The sequence below is a fragment of the Leptinotarsa decemlineata genome, unplaced genomic scaffold (assembly GCF_025532065.1).
Source record: "Leptinotarsa decemlineata unplaced genomic scaffold, Ldec_3_MD MMD2_tig00026330_RagTag_RagTag, whole genome shotgun sequence".
Lineage (NCBI taxonomy): Eukaryota > Metazoa > Arthropoda > Insecta > Coleoptera > Chrysomelidae > Leptinotarsa > Leptinotarsa decemlineata.
In genome coordinates, this window is record NW_027412690.1 from 9,423,786 (window position 1) to 9,442,577 (window position 18,792).

Here is an 18,792-nt window from a genome sequence, read left to right on the forward strand (position 1 = left end):
TATATCAAGGAGGTTAGGTAAAGCGCCATCTGTCCGCGAATAGATCAAGCAATAATGTCGATATATCAAGGAGCTTACGTACAGCGCCATCTGTCCGCGAATAGATCAAGCGATAATGTCGATAATTCTATCAAATACAGATCCCTAGCTTGAGAGTTACAAGCAAACAAACATACATACATAAATACATACAGGTGAAGCTAATAAAAGCGTGTTAAAAAAAATACAGAACTGAATAAGCCAATGATGTTATATTTCGGACTGTATATCAGTGTATAAACGACTATTTATCGAAAAGGTTACATATTATTCTGAAAACCATTGACCACCTGACCCTAAGCTCAAAACACACGAAATTTTGCAATAGATAGAAGAATAGTCAGTGGTCTTTTAAAGGGTGTCAGTTCAATATAAAAGTTTCAATTTGAAATACCTCAGAAATGTGAATACTATATTCTGATCATTGTGGGATTTGTTGAAAGACTTCATAAATTCAGTGGGAAATATCAAGCTGAAGATGATTGAAAGGTTTTGAGGGAAAATATTCAATTGAAAGCCCTGCTGAAAATGGTTGTTATAAGTAGACAGTTATTTCATGAAAAGCTCGAACCTAACGTCGACTGCAGCATAATACACATTTGGAGTAAAGACTGCGGAACAGCATTTTTGTCCAAATACTGGCTTTGGAATATGATCAATGGGAGTGCAAAATTTTATCTCCCCGTTTATATAGTGAGTAGTATGACCCAACCTCAAACTACGTTATTTATCTGAAGACAGGATGGTTTAAAAACCATCAAACAAATTAGATACATATGAAACAAATATTTGTTTCATGTCGTTTTGTGTTGGTGTTGTCTCAGAAATTTGGTTGTTGCAATGTTGTTTTTTTTCATATGTTTCTAAAATGTCTGATGATTTTTAAAGTAGTAATATTATCAACACGAAAAAACTACTTTTACAGCCCTAAAGAAGGATGTGATTAAATTCGAAACTTCGACGAGAATCTGTCAAACAACCGTATCAATAATTTTCATTTAAATTCTTTCTATTCTGTTTTTCATAGATTATATTGAGTTGATTTTTGTTTTTGTTGTGATATAATAATAATAAAAATAATAATTTATCCACAGCCATATAGGGTACAGATTGTGAATAAAGTAATAGCACGGAAGCAGTACTGCTTGTGTGTGGATATGATTGATTGATTGATTGATTGAGTAAAATTAGAGGTCAAAATATAAAAAGAAAATCTAAAATTAATTCAAATGTAGAATGTATATACATGTTTAAGTTACTATATAAAAATAACTATTAAAATTCCAATCTAAAAATGAACGAATATAAAGAATTTATGATATTATTACGCTTGAATATATGTGTACATGTGAGTGGTCTATGTGTGTATTGAAAATGTGATTTTTCCATCATGGGAATTTATGGTGAACAATCAATATAGTAGTTAACAAAATTATTGTTTTTCTATTTTTTTTTTTTCAGTTTTCAATTAGTGCACGAGTCTCATATCGATCAGATTGTTTCGTGAAGAGTTTTATTCCTTTCCTGAATTTGGAAGTCTCGTTTTTCAATTCTTTAGGAAGTATATTAGATGCCTTTGGAGCTAGGACTCTATAACAGTTTTGACCAATTGATTTGGATGCGAAGGGTATTGAGAAGTTACCAATTTGCCTCGTTGTATAAGCATGAGATGGTTTCTGGAGTTCATTTTCATTTAAGAACTGCGTTGTAGTTATGCTAATGAAAAATAATTGTCTCAGATCAAACATATTAGACTCTTCATAAAGAGCGTCGCTTGAATATTATTTCTGTTTAGAATCATTCTCAGAAAACGTTTTTGTGCCACTTCAAATGTTTGAGGTGACTTTTAGAGACTCCTCCCCATCCTATAATCCCGTAGTTCAAATGAGATTCTACTAAACTCATGACTATGGTGAAGTTATCATCCAATGTAATTTGATTGAAATGTGGAAGACCTGTTTTGTTGCTGCAGAAAGGTAAGTAAATGGTTTTCTTTAGGTTTATCAAAAGCAGTCTATGATTCAGCCATTTTATAATGTGATGAGAGTTATTTTAAATTTTTTTCTTCAGTTTTTGCCAGGTTTCGTCTCTGTATATAATGACAGTATCATCTGCGAAACTTATTTTTTCACAGTCTCCTTTTGTGAAGAAGAGATTGTTCATATATATTATGAAGAGAATTGGCCCCAACACCGTACCTTGAGGTACACCACATGTAATTGATTTTTCTTCACTGATGTGGTTTCGTACTTTAACTTGCTGGGTCTATAAAGTCTATAAAAACTCCTATTGTTGATTTCTTTTTATCAATTGCACAGTAAATTTTTGTTGTTAATGCCCTAATAGCTTCTTGTGTCGATTCAACTTCTCTAAAACCAAATTGTGTGTAATCTGCAATAATTTTCAGTTTTTCTGCTTTGAAGCCATCAGGTCCCACCAATTTGTTGTTCTTTAGTTGCGAAATCATGTATTTGACTTCTATATCATCAGTTGAAAATAGAAAAAGTGATGCATTATTGGTTTTTTTATTTTCCTTATATCCATCAATTTTTTTAATTTTTTACGAGTTATATGTCTGCATGTTTTCCTTTATATTCCAGGTGAAACTGTTGCTGACTCACAAGAAGAAGGATAAAAAGACTTTGGTTAGAAATTTGCTCATATCTGAAATTAGGTCTATAGTTTATGGAACATGTATGGGAATGACGTTCATTTTTTCGGTTTGCCTCCTACGGTAAGAAAATAACAGTACAATCCGTCAATAGTTTCAAATGAAATTGAAATAAAAGTACTCAACTTCCTTGAAGAAAGAATATAAGATTTATGCTTTATAATAACTGCTAAGGGTGATATTACACCAGATTTCATGCTATACGAAAATATGGCATTGAGACCTATCAGGTTGCAAAGCTTAGATAATAAGAAGAAAGAAATTTTATATTATACCTATTCATCGGTGGAGGAAGCGGCTATAGATTTTTGAATATGTAGAAAAAATACTGTTGCATGGACATACTCGAGCGCGTCAGATATTGATAGCATCAATGTCCTACGTATTTTTAATTATGTTGGTATGTTAATCTGATCGTTTGCATGATGTGAATTATACCATGCCGCCACCAGAGAAGAAGCGAACTCAGCATTATCTCTTGACTCTGCAGAATTTACTTGTTTGCTCATTTGTTTTATTCAAGTCAGTCAGTAACTAGCATTCACACTGTTAATATCGTTCTTTTGAGCTAAAAGTTGTATTTCGTAAATAAATAAATCTTTTAAAAAAGGAATTTCCATCACTCGTTGATGTTTTTTGTGGGTTTTTGTACGTAAGGGTTAAAAGTTGAAAGAAAAAAAAATTAATCGAGCGCGTCAGATTTTCTAAGGGGGTGTTAAGTGCAACAAAAAAAATCTCTGCTTCAATAATCTGACGATTTCGATCTGACGCAAACTCGCTGGCCTTATTATAATGAACAAAAAAAAATGCCATTTTTAAATACTCAAGCGCGTCAGATTGAGATATATATGGTTCATCATCTTTATGTTTTAGACGTGCTGTCTCATAATCTGACGATTATCTAGAGGGATTCGCTTAATCTGACAAAAACAATATTTTTTTAATTTTTTTTTTAATTAATTGAACTTAATTATCCGAAAAGCTCAGGAAATAGCATGCAGATAAATAAGTGTATGTTTTTTAAGTAGAATACTTGAATTTATAAGGGAACAATTTTTTAAAAATGCTCAAAAGAATTTAATTTTTATAATCAATTGATTAATTAATGAAGAAAAGGGAAATTGAACTGTCTATGTTCATTACCACTTTTATTTGTTACTAACGTTACTGCAGTTTCGTCCTATAAGGACATTTTCAAACTTATATATTGTATGAGTTTGAAAATGTCCTTATATATTGTATAAGTTTAAAAATGTCCTTATAGGACGAAACTGCAGTAACTTTAGTTACAAATAAAAGTGGTAAAAAACATAGAAAGTTTAATTTCTCTTTTCTTCATTATGACTTCCTACCACGTAGTAACGGCTACATCCATCAATTAATTAATTATTTAATCTTCATCACTAACAAGTCTTTGTGATCAGCTGTGATGGCGTCATGGCAACAGAATTCAGAGTGGGGACGGAGTGAGAGACTAATAGATGAAGAAAAAGTGAATAGAGAATAGAGGAATAAAAACTCGGAGAGGGAAATATAGATTTCACACAGCTGCACGCATTAAACTTCATCGACGAATTTTTGTTATTTCGACTTGCGGAAATCGTCAGATTATATATTTTTCGTTATCCTTGAGTCATTTCCTTTAAAATAAAAAAAAATTAGCTACGCGTTATTTTTTTACAACTTTGCTGCCCTCCCCTTTCTTTACATCACTCTCAACTTGTCAGATTATTGGACTATACACTTTTTAGCAGATAATTAACTCACCCTATCTTAATCTGACGCGCTCGAGAATTTCTGATGACCTCTTTACTGATCTGATCCTTTATCCCTCACAGGCGGCCTTATATAAGGGGCTCATATTTGGTGGAGGTACTTAACCGGGTACAAGGTATCCCCCTGTATATTAATATGATGCGCTTTAGTAAATCCCGAATTCCCCGCTTGGGCCCCCTTATTAATAGGGAGTGATATTTTGAAGTCCTAATCCAAAATGAAATCACGTATTTCAAAATTTTCCTCATTTCATTTTGCACTAAAATACTGAATTTACATAATGATACCCAACAATGTTCAATGTTTTTCAGAAAAATATTTGGCAGAGTTTACTACCACACCATTCTTCTGCTACCTGGAATGATATCAGGAACATCACTGTTGCTGGAATCGAGGCAAAACCAAACATTAAACAAAATTATATTTTTTAATTCGGTGAGTTTTCAGACGATAATATTGGGAATGGTCGATCTATATTACAGTCAAACCTCGATTAGTGAGCCAAAATGGTCGGTTATATTTCAAAATCCTCAAAAATTGCATATCTGAAGCACAATTTTTTTTTGTCTACAGTTCAACTACACTTTCGTTTTCAGTTTTTAGAAAGTATCTGGAGGAAAATTGGAATTGACAAAAAGTGGGAAATCGTATTCTTTGTATTTTTCAGCAGTATTTTAATGCATTTATTAACAAACAGGAAAGAAAAAATTGATTTCACCTATTTCTGGTAAGTTTTAACCGTGTATTGTATACCTTGAAGTAACTTCAAAGCTGTTATTCAAATGATTAGTAAATATTTTTTCACAACTTGTGTTCACGAGACATAAAGTAACATGTACCCTACATTTGATGACAAATATTTCCGATATGTTCTTGAGCAGTAATATGGCTATCTATTGTTTGAAAGTAAAATTGGGGTCATTCAAGTCAATTGGACATGTGTAGTTGGACATAGATGAACCTGTTGAAAACTAATTCATGAGAAGATCTTTCAACATCCAGTTCATTAACATTTTAAAACTCTCAATGATCCATTTTCATACACTTTCAGTTTAAAATTTTGTTTGTTTTCCAAGAGCAATAAATTAAAAAATTCTTTCAAGAATCCATCTTCATCAAACAATCAGTACTCTTTTAAAATGTTTACAATGTTATCTTGAGTAACACTAGTATTGGTAAGTTACACCCTATAGACAAACTTCAATTTAAGATACATACCTCGAAAAATAACTGAGGATAAACTACAAAAACACACTTTTGTCTATTTTCCACTATATTTCTTTATTGTTGACCGGTTTCGGCTATTACACCATTTTCAAAACTAACTGATTACATTTGAATCTGAGTAATTTATACCTATGTTGCTTATTCTATCATAAATGATTTGATATACCTGATATACCTGATACCCGGTACCTGCGTTTCATATACCTGTAAAATCCATGAACATAACAAAGCTTTCAATATAATGTAGGTTTTGGGATCTGGATTATAGGTTCAGGAGAGGACTATTATTTAAATCAAGTTGTTCGTTGAGGACAATAGAATTGGGATTTTTCTTTGTCCTGTTTATTTCCATAGATTCCAACATATTCATCATTTTCCCTTTTTCGTATGTGTGTAGGATCTTTAAATTATCTTTATCTATTTTATGTTTCGAATTTTGAAGATGTTCGTACATTAATGATGTTTTATCCGAAATGACATGTTCATGGTACCTTGTATCAAAATTTCTCCCAGTTTGGCCTGTATATATGGCGGGGCATTCACCACATTATATTCGATATATACCAGATCTCTTCCCTTTCTCTAATTTAGGTTTGGCATTAAATATAGACAAAAGTGTGTTTTTGTAGTGTATCCTCAGTGAACATGAATTTCCACAAAATAAACGAGTCGTCAATCGAAGAAGTGAAACTCAAAAAATAAGTTTATTTAACAATATATGTCGGTCCACCCATTGATTTTTTTCTACAGGCAAAACAGTGCATATCGAATTTCGCCAATAGAAATGCACAGAAGGTTCTGGTAAATGCCTGCGGAAAACAACTACTTTCCCGACTCATAGATACTACGATGGACCTTTATTGTATCCAAAAGAAATTTATCCAGCAGCATCTGTAACGGCCAACTACATTTCCAGATTTGATCCCATTGGAATATTTTTCTGAATTAGTGTATCATTTGTCAGTGTTATTCTGGTTTTTGCAGAATTATTCGATTTTTTTCATATACATAAACAACACCATACTCTAACATTAAAGTTCCGGTATGAGGGGGAAAATCCCTGAAACAACTAAAAAAGAAGAATTGAAAATGAATAGCTGAAAATAACAATTATGTTAACCAAAATAAACCTGAAATGAAATAATAGTGAAATAAAATACAAATAAAAATAGAACAATTGAATAAATGAAAATAAAGAAATGAAAAAAGAAAATAAAAATAGTCATCACCCGAAGACGATTGTAGATACTAACAATCGAAACGTCGTGAACTAACGTAACTTGGAATCTCTCCACTTTCTATTTTTATTTTCTTTTCTCATTTCTTTATTTTTATTTATTCAATTGTTCTATTTTTACTTGTATTTTATTTCACTATTATTTTATTTCAGGTTTATTTTGGTTAATATAATTGTTATTTTCAGCTTTTCATTTTCAATTCTTCTTTTTAAGTTGTTTCAGGGATTTCAAATCATTTTATATAGTAGACAATGGAAGTCCGAACTAGTGAAATTTACGAAAGTTTATATCGAAAAATATACTCATATTAATTTACAAATCTCTATCTGAATCACATTTTCGTTATGTTATTCTGATGTGGGGAGCAATGTATAAGAGTTTCTTGCAAAAACTGAACATAATACAGAACTATATTCTGAAAATAATCTTAAAGAAAAAAGATCATATCACACCAGTCTTATATATTCAGAAGATTTTAGAAATATTCGATCATTATACTTTCATAGTTCATTCAAAAACAAAACATATCAAAATTATGTTCCCACAGTTTATAATACTAGATGTACAACAAATGAATTGCTATACCCACTTCAAAATTCAGTAGGAATATTCGTCATCGCTTTTTAACTTACACACTACCTAAAATTTGTAATATTCTACCCCTAAGGATAAAACGTATTAAAAATTATAAAGCCGTCCCTATAGAATAAAAAAAATTATCTTCGAAAATTACTTTGAATGTATCAAAATATTAGAACACTAATAGATACACTGCCACTAAATTGTTTCCTAACTCTCTGTACACAACTGTAATTTTATATTAATCAGTATTACTTTGTAGCATTACATAAGTTAAGTCACTTGGGTGCTAGTTTTATACACAATCTTTATTTTATGGGAAAGAAAGTTTTTGGCTTTCTACTACTCCATCTCGATACAAAAAAATGTGGGAACCTTATATTTGTAACTAACGTTAGTTACAGATACAAGTGGTAACAAAACATAGAAAGTTTTATTTCTCATTTTTCAAAAATTTCGTCTCTTGATGAAATGATACCGAAATACCTAACATTTTCTAAATGTTATATCTCAAAGATATTTGAAATGCAAATGCAGTCTTTCATTTCGTCGAGAACCCACAGAAATCTAATGACCATTATTTCATTTTCAGAGCATATTTCACTGACAACATAGAAACTTTTAAATTTTTGAATACCAAAGCTTTCTCATCTTTCAGGTTCTATACACCTCCCATGATAGATGTCCATGAGAAAAGTAATGATCCCTGTAGTCATGAAAAAACTTGTCTCGTTCATTTTTGTGAGGTAGTTTTCCATCAAATTTTTCGACTGAGTCAACTGTTCACTTCAATTTTCCAGGGATGTTCCAAATATTTTTTACTCGGATATGCTGTTAACGTCATCAAGAAACTACTACCTAGAATGGGAAGCCTAGTAAAAAATCCTTTGAAAAATATGGGGATATTTTTCAGTGAATCAAATTTGTACTTCGGGTTATTCATAGGCAGCTATGTGGGATTTTATAGAGTAAGAACATTACATTATACAGAAGAAATGTTTTTTTTTTTCAATTATTGACATTGAATCGCTTTAAAAGTCATGGAATTCAATAATTAGAACTGGTATCAACTAGAATAATCCTTTCACATCACAAACATACATTAATTCAGTTTATTATTATGTTTTTTATTCATTTATCCACGGCACTGCCTAAATAATTAGTTGAATAATCAACAAATTCAGAACAATAATCTATAACTGCCAACTGGATGTACGGACAATTATAAATTACAATCTTTTAACAGTCTTTATAATTGATTCCAAAGAAGAATTGGAAAGTTCTGAATCCACATTGAAAGTGTTTGCAAGTCACAAAATTCTTCCTATCGGCTCAGTCTGGCCATAGTTGGTATAATGAAAGGGTACTTTAAAGATTTTTTATTTCGTGTTCTCTTTGGATTTACATTCGAAGTCATAAGTTCAACAAGTTCCTGGAATTAAGTTAGGTTAGGTCAAAAGTGAGTGCGTCTATTCGACCCTCCACCGACACCCGCAAAGGTTTATTGTGGCTCACACATACTCACACTCGACCAAACAAACCCAGTTTCTTAACGAAGCCGATTAGTTTGTATGGTGAGTGGTCTTTCAGGTCATATATGATGAGAGTACGGCTCTGCCAAATTCTGAAAACCTGATTCGGTCCCCAGCTCTGCTGTTTCCTCATTTTCCAAACAGAGGCGACACACACACTGTCTTCCGACAGTCTGAGTCTCTGCTTATGATGATTCAAATGACAGTGACCAGTTAGAAGACCAGAGACAATCTGTTAATTTCTGTTTCTGACATTTGCCTGTATTCAGTTGCCTGTATATCACACCAGCGTACAAAGTTACTTAAATCGAACTGTTAATAATTCAGTATCAAATGATTCATGAATAACTTTGCACATCTTCAGATCATCAGCAAATAGAAGGAATTCGCTATAGAGAATAACATGCTTCAAGTCATTTACGAATAGGTTGAAAAGTAATGGTGCTAAATTGTACGCCTGCGGAACACCAGGTAGAACTGAGATTGAGTCTTCCTCAATTGAGTTACCATATTTACATATTTGACTCTTCAAGCAAGACAAATGTTTTGCTGAATACCCAGCAGCAAAGCGTTCAGTTCATGCAACAACAAATTGTGATTTACTCGCTCAAATGCCTTTGAAAAATCTGTCTCAATTTTATGGCAACTTTTGAATCATCACCTTTGAAGCTTCCACTGACATTTCGTATATCATTTTTAGAGAATCAGTGCCACTCAAAAAATGTTTGTCTATGGGAATTTAGAAGGTTCATTCTCTGTTAAGAGAGCATGACTTCTCAAAGAAAAACTTTTCTTCTGAAATGATCCACATAAATGTTGTTTCCAGGTTCTCATATGCTATCTCACCAGGATATCCAACATCAAGAAGACATTTCATGGATTGATTGCTGGACTCTTCTCTGGGCTTACATATGCTATTTCTCCAAACCTACAGGTTCTTGTCATTGCAATCACCACAACATTACAGGTTTGTCAATATTCTTCAATTACGTAATAACACAGTACTTTTCAAATGTAATGAATTAGTGTTGAATGATTCAATAACTAAAGTGCTGATGGGTCGATTTTCGAGATATTTATCAAAATGTATTCGGAGAGGCTGACATAGTTATGTCATATAAACCAGGGGTCTCCAAACTTTGAAGCCTTCGGGCCATAATGATTTTTTCAGTTGGTTCCAAGGGTCAATTTCTGCCCTTAACTATATTTCTAGACTAGGATAGTCGCAAAGTGCGTGACCTAAGCAAACTTACGCTTTTTTTGCATTTCAATTATTATTGTGTATTGTGACATTTAACGACATCTAGTGGCGAGTAGTGGAACTATGTACTATCTTTTACAGCTACCCGCTAGGTGGCATAAGGCGTAATAAAATATTTGGAATTACCGCGTTGGTTCGAGTAAGTTCTGGTTCTAGCTAGTATATTCCGATCACCTCGAGATGGCAGTAATAATTACATATAAAAAGGCTAGCGGCACAACTGCGAGTTAGTCTGCGTAGGAAAGGCGAAGGAAGCGAAACTGTCTATTGTGATACCCGTCAATGGAAGTATTTTGATTTGACTTATTGTTTTTATGTGTGATTTGTTAGTATGGAGAAGAAGCGAAAAATCGACAGTGAATGCAGAACGTTCCAAGAAAAATGGAACTTTCAGTATTTTGCGATCGAGTCCAGTAATGAGGCGCTATGTTTAATTTGTAATGAAACCATAGCTGTTCTCAAAGACTATAACATTAAACGACACTATGAATCGAAAAGTCTTCAAAGTTACTCCAAGTATACAGGAAGTTTGCGGAAGGAAAAATTTGAAGCTTTGAAACGCGGATTCAAATCGCAGCAATCTTTGTTTACCGAAGCGAATACTGAACAAGAGCCTGAAATAGGAAAACGTGGCAAACCATTCACCGATGGAGAAATGATAAAAGAATGCTTGATTGCAGTAGCCGAAGAAATATTCCCCGAAAAAGTAAATTTATTTAAAAGTGTCAGTTTGTCAGCAAACACCGTGGCTCGGAGGGTGCAAGACATCGCAGAAAATATATCATCTCAACTGTCTGACAAAAATGGACATCATGAGTGGTTTCCTCTAGCATTGGATGAGTCAACTGATGTGTCAGATACTGATCAGGTATTGATTTTTATTCACGGAGTAGATAAAAGCTATGAAGTGTATGAAGAACTTCTTGATATTGATAGATGGGGCAGATATTTTTTTAAGGGAGTTGAAAATGCCATTAATAAATAACCTTCAATGGAGAAATTTGAAATTTATAACAACTGATGGAGGCAAAAATATGTATGGTAAAAATAAAGGAGTGGTTGCACTTGTGTCAAAGGCTGTAGAAAATGACGGTGATTCGAAACCATTAGTCTTACATTGTATCATTCATCAACAGTCCTTGTGCGTAAAATGTTTGGATATGTCTGAAGTTCTAAAACCAGTCATATCAGTTGTTAACTTCATCAGATCCACTGGGCTGAATCACCGATACTGGCGGGCCGGATTTGGCCCGCGGGCCGTAGTTTGGAGACCCCTGATATAAACAATTGCAACTTGTTCTTTACTTATGTCATAATTCAACCTGGTCTAATATTTTTTCACGATTCAGTAAAAAAATAAAAATTAGTCTCACTGAAATCGGAAGATGTTTTTATGATGATTGGGTTTGAAATAAAATGTGAATGTGAGTGACATTAGCGAACGTTTTCTAAATATAACTCTTCCTAATATATCCATTTATCAAGCAGACCTCTTGAATTTTCACATCGATCACTACAACGTAATGACCTTCAATTCTTCCACTATCAACTCAGAAATATTCTTGGAATATCTGAATGATATCGAGAGTAATGCACTCACAATCGACGGTAAATATTTTCCTATGATCGACTTTGTTAGCTGTCACCATCTCAGTCATCTAACCTTGATTTTCAATGAGGGCATAACCATCCTTGAGGAAGGTGTTTATGTTGTCCATGTTGAAGTGGAGGAAATATCTCAACTCAGAAATATTCTTGGAATATCTGAATGATATCGAGAGTAATGCACTCACAATCGACGGTAAATATTTTCCTATGATCGACTTTGTTAGCTGTCACAATCTCAGTCATCTAACCTTGATGTTCAATGAGGGCATAACCATCCTTGAGGAAGGTGTTTATGTTGTCCATGTTGAAGTGGAGGAAATATCTCAAGTAAACTCTTGAATGAATGTATTTATTTTAGACAACTAAACTCACACTTTTATTATGTCGAAATAGTCTCTCAACTGCCTATAAACAAATACAATGTGAACAAAGACAAATTATGAAAAAAGTGGTTTTTCAACAGTCCAACCCCTAGAAAAGTGCTCCTCGTCATCAGAATTCTTTGATCTGAGATCGATTAGCTTTCTAAAGTTCCCAAAATGATTCTGAAGAATCAAATAATGATTATATCGAGGCTGATGGTCTCATTGTCCAGTTTGAATTTCTATGACCTCTCCGAATAACCGCGGATAGTTAAACCCATCAAATTGCCATGTTCCTCAAATGACATATTTTGAGACACCCTGTACACATTGAAGAATCACACGCTGAAGCGATAAAGCCCCGGTAAACTGTCATGTTTTTTAAATGACGTATTTTGAGACACCCTGTAAACTCCGATGGCAGTCATGTTTTTTCTTTAACGCTGCACTGAATGTCGCCATGTGTTTTTCTTCAATCCCATTTTTCATTCATTATTATTATACCATTATCTTCATAATTCAACCGCGTTGCTATCTTTCACCTGAATCTCTTCGATACTGTTCCCGCTGTGCGCGATAGCTTCTGATTGGTCGACTGGGTAATGACAAAAAGTGGAGGAGTGGGGGGCTCTGAAGTGAGGCCACCCTACTACGAGAGCAGGTCAGGTATAAAAAACCTGCAGACCAAGGCTGATAAACCCGAAAACATCTTACAATTTGTTATACATCAGCCGTGATAGCCTACAGACCATGATATTTTGTAGAGTTAATGAAATCATTAAAAATTTTGAGATATTTGGTTGAAAATATTTGTTGAGATCGATTTTGAAATATATTTATTACCTGTCGGTATTCACAATGCCAAGGAGACTCAAGTGAAGTATACAGTTGTTAGTGTTTCCAGTTGAAAAATAAGTTTCGTAGAACCTGCAGTGTTTACAATCACAACGATGCCAAAGATCATCTCTAATGGTCATTCTGACATCTTCCAAGCCCGCATTTATTTCATTTCTTTGGCTTCACAAGTAACGGACTCATCGCATGTTAACTACATTCTGGGACACCCTGTATAAGACAATGTTTACAGAATACACCCCGTTTTTGTTGCAACTCTTCCATACTATACAATAAGTTTTTTTTTTTGTAGATGGTTTACAGTTACATTAGCAAATATTTGAAGATAAACTCTTTCTGGCAGAGCCAGTTGCTATTTATGATTTGTCATGGATATCTCCTGCAGGAAAAATTCTTCTCTCCAAAGACTTGTTCCTCGTATTACGCGAAAATGATAGACGCATGTACCAACAATGTGTAAGTATATCAACTTCTAATAGGTTTTGAGAATTTCATTATTTTTATTAGTTATTCTTGCAAAGCTGTATTCAGAAGCTAATTTCATCAGATTTCATATGAACATGGGTCTGGCAATGCGTCGTTTCCAAGATAAATATTTTTAATATCCGTTGACACAACTTTAAATGTAACTTGACAAATGCAAACATCGCAAACTACCATTTGTTGATTTGCTAATGCATAGCATTAATCGTTTTCATCCGCTTTTCGTTTTAATTTTTTCCCCGAAAAACATAGTGAGCCACTATCGAGGGATAGTAGTCTCATTTTTAAATGGTTTACTCAACGCAAAGTTGAGAAGAAACGTCAGTGAAATTTTTTGTCAACGACACTCCCAAATTTCATTAAAATAGGATGAGGAATTTTCACAATATAAATACAGAAAAATTATAATCCGTCATGGGACGCCTGGCAGATCAATAAAAATATTTTTGCCCCCGTTGATGATTGTGGGGTGATGAAATATATGTAAAAAATATATAATTGAAATATACATAAAAAATTTCAATGTGGCTTTGATATACCAGTAAACTTAAGAATCTTAGCTATGCAATATATTACTAAAGATCTTTAATTATAAATATCAAATATAAATGTTTCAATGTAAATTCCTTCATCATTAGAAAGTCATTGATTGATTAATATTTTAATGTTTTGTTAAAAATATATTATAAAATCGACGACATTACTGACTGCCAAAAAACATCAAATGAGAGCGTGCAAAGGAAGTTCCTAAAATACCTACTTATGTCTAAAAGTTGATGGTCAATACCCCACGAGAGGCATCGATCATAACATATTGTTGACACGATTTGATATGACATCTTTGGAAAATAGGAGAGTTATCCTTGGTATAAAATTCCTGCATAAATTACTCAACAACAATATTGACAGTACGGTTCTTTTACCCGAGTTCAATTTCTTAGTACCAAGAAGTGAAGGTCGACACAATCTGAAATTCTATTGCGAAGCATCACGCACAAATATTATGCTACGATCACCATTCAATTTTTTGTGCAGTAGCTTCAATAAAATATGTGAATACTGCGATATCCATTTCGACTATCTGAACGCCTTAGTATCTTGTATCCACAATCACTTTTAATAATACTATAAATGAATTTTGTGTCAGTACTGTTACATTGCATGATTTGTAACTTTTTGTATTATATACTCAATTTTTCATTCCTCTTTGAAATTCTACTTATACGAATATTTTATATATACTTTGTTTTAGCATTTACTTTTATACATTTCTTTATTCCATTATTTTAAAATGTATTCCATATATACTCTGTAATAATAGCATTTCCTGTAACTGGGTACTCCTGTTGAAAATAAATCCCTTTTTTTATAACAATGAAATTAAAAATAATCAATAGTTAATTTGAAAATATCATATGCCATGAAAATTGTAGGTCTTTTAATCTACCAAGAGAGTAGATTTTATAATTACTGACCCTTGAGACCGACCAAATATACGCGGGCTTAATGCACAGAAAAATGCAAATTTCAATCATAAAATATAAAAATACAATTAACTCACTGATGATTTGATAGTGTGTAGTAGTGTAATTTTGCCTTCTTTGCAGAAGGCTGCTCACTTTCACGTTCAAAATCATCACTGTGAGACATATTTTATTTTTAATAATTTAACAAAATATTCATTAAGTAAAACACAGGTTATGTATACTGTAGTAAACACAACAATATACACGATAGATATCCAAACTGAGTATGGCGAGAAAGATAGCATGACGACGAACCAGTGGGAAGAAAATCGCACAGTCGCTTGCGCATGAGGATCCATCACCACGGCATGCATTGACACGCCAGCAATCGGTTTTACGTGCGGCTATAGATGTTTCACATGAACAATCTGAAAAATTTTGGAAACAACGCTTGTCCCGATCAATGTTTATTGTATATGTCCAAAGACCCCGTTAATCCTTCGAATAACTGCTTGATACTGAGGTTGCATCAGAAGCACATACATATAAGTAGAAACGTCGTACCCAATTGTGGCCAAAACGCCTAATAATTATAAGAGTATAAGCTTTCACGACCGGAGTCACAATTGAAGAGAACAAAATCCGGTTTGGAATTCCGAATGGACCTAAAAAACCTACCAACCCAAATTTTGCTCTCTTCAATCTACAAATAATTTTTTATCTACTTTAGGATCCTAAGTGATATGGAAAATATGTTTGCAAATATAATATCTGATTTTTCAGAAAGTATCCAGTAAAATGAGAATTCATTTCGAAAATTATTAATAGGGTTGTAACTGATTTTTAGGTTATGAATAAGTACTAAAAAAGTTTCTCGAATGTTTTTAGTTTCTCTGTCAATTGGTATATACTCAAAATGAATTTTTTTCAGGTACCAGGAGATATATAAAAATTTAATCCGAACCTTTTTACATGAATATTAATAACATATAGTTCATCTTTCCAACCATGAATGTAATTTTTTGGAAGTATTTTTGCATAACTCTACGTAACTAAGACAATATTAATTGGGAGTTTCATCAAAAGCGAGAAGAGTACGAAAAAAAAACAATAAATAAATAAAGCTTTTTTTGTGATTTTATTCATTTTCCACCTGATAAATCGAAAGTTCCTAGCTGTGAACATTTTCAACTATACAGTTCAGAGCTAAATGTAAACATCAAACAAAAAGTTAAAAAAGTCACATACCAGTAGGTATTGGAACACAATAATTAAAATTAATTGTTTATATAATTTAAATTTCTGTCTGAATAGAATTCGTCTAAAGAATGAAAAGCCTTCGAAATCAGAAGCTGTTTTACAGACCTTCTAAATTTAGTGGTACATGTTATGCCTTTGATCTCAATTGGCAAATGGTTAAACATTTTTTTTCCATTGTATATGAAAGACCTCTCAATTTTTGATGATATTGGAATCGGTAAACCTATATTGAGCTTATTTCTGGTATTTTGTCGTGGTGAAATGAGAATTTCCGTCCTGTATTTTTTTTGCACCAGACATAACATTTCCAATATAAGTACGGAAGGCAAGGTCAAAATTTTATGATTTCTGAATAAAGGTCGACAGGAATCCCTGAATCCAACACTACACATATTTTTAATTCCTCTTTTTTGTAGTACAAACACCCTATCAAACATGTATTGGCAACACGTTCCCCAAAAACAGATACCGTATCTCAGATGGGAATCGATGAGAGCAAAGTACACATTTTTTGCCATATTAGTGCCCAATTCATTTGCTGATACTCTGACTGCAAAGCATCCTGATGAAATTTTTTTACATAGGTTATTTATGTGACCTTCAAAATCCAAATTTTCATCAATTTGTAATCCCATAAATTTTGCTGACATTTTGTTTTCTATCAATTGAGTACCCAGGCAGATATCTAGTGTGGAGCACTTGAGGGTGATGATGCTAGTTTTTGAGATATTAAATGACAAGAAATCAGCATCACACCAGTCTTTTATTTTTATAATATCCATGCTGATCAAATCATGCAGTTCCCTTTCATTCTTACAATGCCAGAATAATGTAGTGTCATCAGCGAATTGGGTTATTTCTGCGATTATATTAATGCGGGCTAGGTCGTTAATATATAACAAGAAGAAAATTTGGCCTAGAACCGATCCTTGTGTAACACACCAAGTAACTGTCTGGAGATGGGATATGTTGTCCGGGAGTTTGACTTTCTGAGTACGTTCTGACAGGTATGATCTGAACCATTTCAAAGATATATCTCTAAAGTCATACACTTCTAGTTTTTGCAGCAGAATTTCACGATCCACGCAATCGAAAGCTTTTGAAAGATCTCAAAAAACTGCCACTGCTATTTCACGATTATTTAAATTGAGACACATCGGACCAAAAAACTTCAGGTATATAAACAGCTGACGATTGTCTTCAGATTCAGTATCAATTTGTTTCTCCTCAAGATGCTAACCTTGTTAGCGAAACGCGCGTCGAGTGCAAAAATATCAGTTTGGTGTTAGGGTAAATGATCTCTAGAAAAAGTTTTCAAAAATCGGTTTGCAAAACCGCTCACTACCTTACCTAACCCCACGAACACACGGCACTGATAAAGAAATATTGTGAAACGGACAAAAAATTGGTATTCAGCCAGTCCAGCTAGCCGAGCCTTTATTCCTCAACTACATTTGAAAGCACGTTTACTAACTATCTGGGCGACTAGGGGCCACAGGCAAGAAATGTTTATGACTGTACTCTTATTTTTATTGCCGTTCCAATTGGGAATGGATAGACTATACCCTTTTTGTCCCACCGTTTATGATTTCCTCTGCATAGACTCGAATTGAATGACCCTGTATACTGAAATGTCTTGTAGAAAATGAGACATGTAACCAAATATGTATGGAATGAATTATATTAACTTTAGCACTGTTGAATAAATTATAATACCACATTCGATAATTTGAATTTCTAACAATGAACATGAATATTGATAAATGCGTCTAGGTGTTACGTATACGGGGAAATTATTATTTTCATATTTCAAATTTTTATGTCCATATAGTATAGAATAAAATTTTTGGCAAACGGAAAAGTAATCCTCGTTATGTAAACATATTTTTTTCACACATTCGGCTGATGAGATATTACATATTCACTCACTCAAATTGACTGCCGTGTTTGTCGGTGGTTCAAACCCTAGTCTGAACGATCGATCTTCACTTGCTATCGTCCAACCCGTGTTAGGAATCACACCTTAAAAGGTAAGACCTCGTTAATCCTTAGCTCTCACAAGTTTAAACTTCTGAGGGTTGTCCTTCGTAGGTGTGCGACAGCTGGTTAACGGAAAAATAGATTTTTTAAACAGACAGATATTGATAATTTGTCAAATTCCATATTCATATTATTACCATCGTTTCTGAATTCTTCATGTTTCACAGTAACTTCATTCGAGCCTTCCTTTTTTATACAATCTAGAGGCACACAGACAGGCAATAGATAGATAGAATTTTTTTATCCTTTGTGCTACATTACATAGATGGGATACGTCAAATAAAATCTTGATCGGATACATATAAAAAGTAATTACAAATATAAATATATATATACATACATATATATACAGTACATAATAAAATATAATAAAATGAAAAATATTGTAAAAAATA

General features: G+C 33.1%; 1 protein-coding gene across 1 annotated transcript; it reads left to right on the forward strand.

Annotated features, from left to right (window-relative positions):
- Nucleotides 1–356: 356 nt before the first annotated feature.
- On the forward strand, nucleotides 357–16,225 carry LOC111503212 (transmembrane protein 135). Its single transcript, XM_074183039.1, has 9 exons — nucleotides 357–732; nucleotides 2,640–2,773; nucleotides 4,798–4,921; nucleotides 5,083–5,213; nucleotides 8,189–8,276; nucleotides 8,331–8,498; nucleotides 9,889–10,029; nucleotides 13,441–13,604; nucleotides 16,029–16,225. The coding sequence occupies exons 1-9, from the start codon at nucleotides 568–570 to the stop codon at nucleotides 16,078–16,080; spliced, it is 1,167 nt and encodes a 388-aa protein (XP_074039140.1). The 5' UTR covers nucleotides 357–567; the 3' UTR covers nucleotides 16,081–16,225.
- The last annotated feature ends 2,567 nt before the right edge of the window (nucleotides 16,226–18,792 follow it).

What these genes read in the sequence shown, in the direction of transcription:
- LOC111503212 (XM_074183039.1), top strand. Translation starts at nt 568, where the DNA reads ATGGTTGTTATAAGTAGACAGTTATTTCATGAAAAGCTCGAACCTAAC. An exon ending in TTTTCGGTTTGCCTCCTACG is followed by an intron (nt 2,774 to 4,797) that starts GTAAGAAAATAA and finishes AATGTTTTTCAG; the next exon opens with AAAAATATTTGGCAGAGTTT. An exon ending in GTCTCGTTCATTTTTGTGAG is followed by an intron (nt 8,277 to 8,330) that starts GTAGTTTTCCAT and finishes TCAATTTTCCAG; the next exon opens with GGATGTTCCAAATATTTTTT.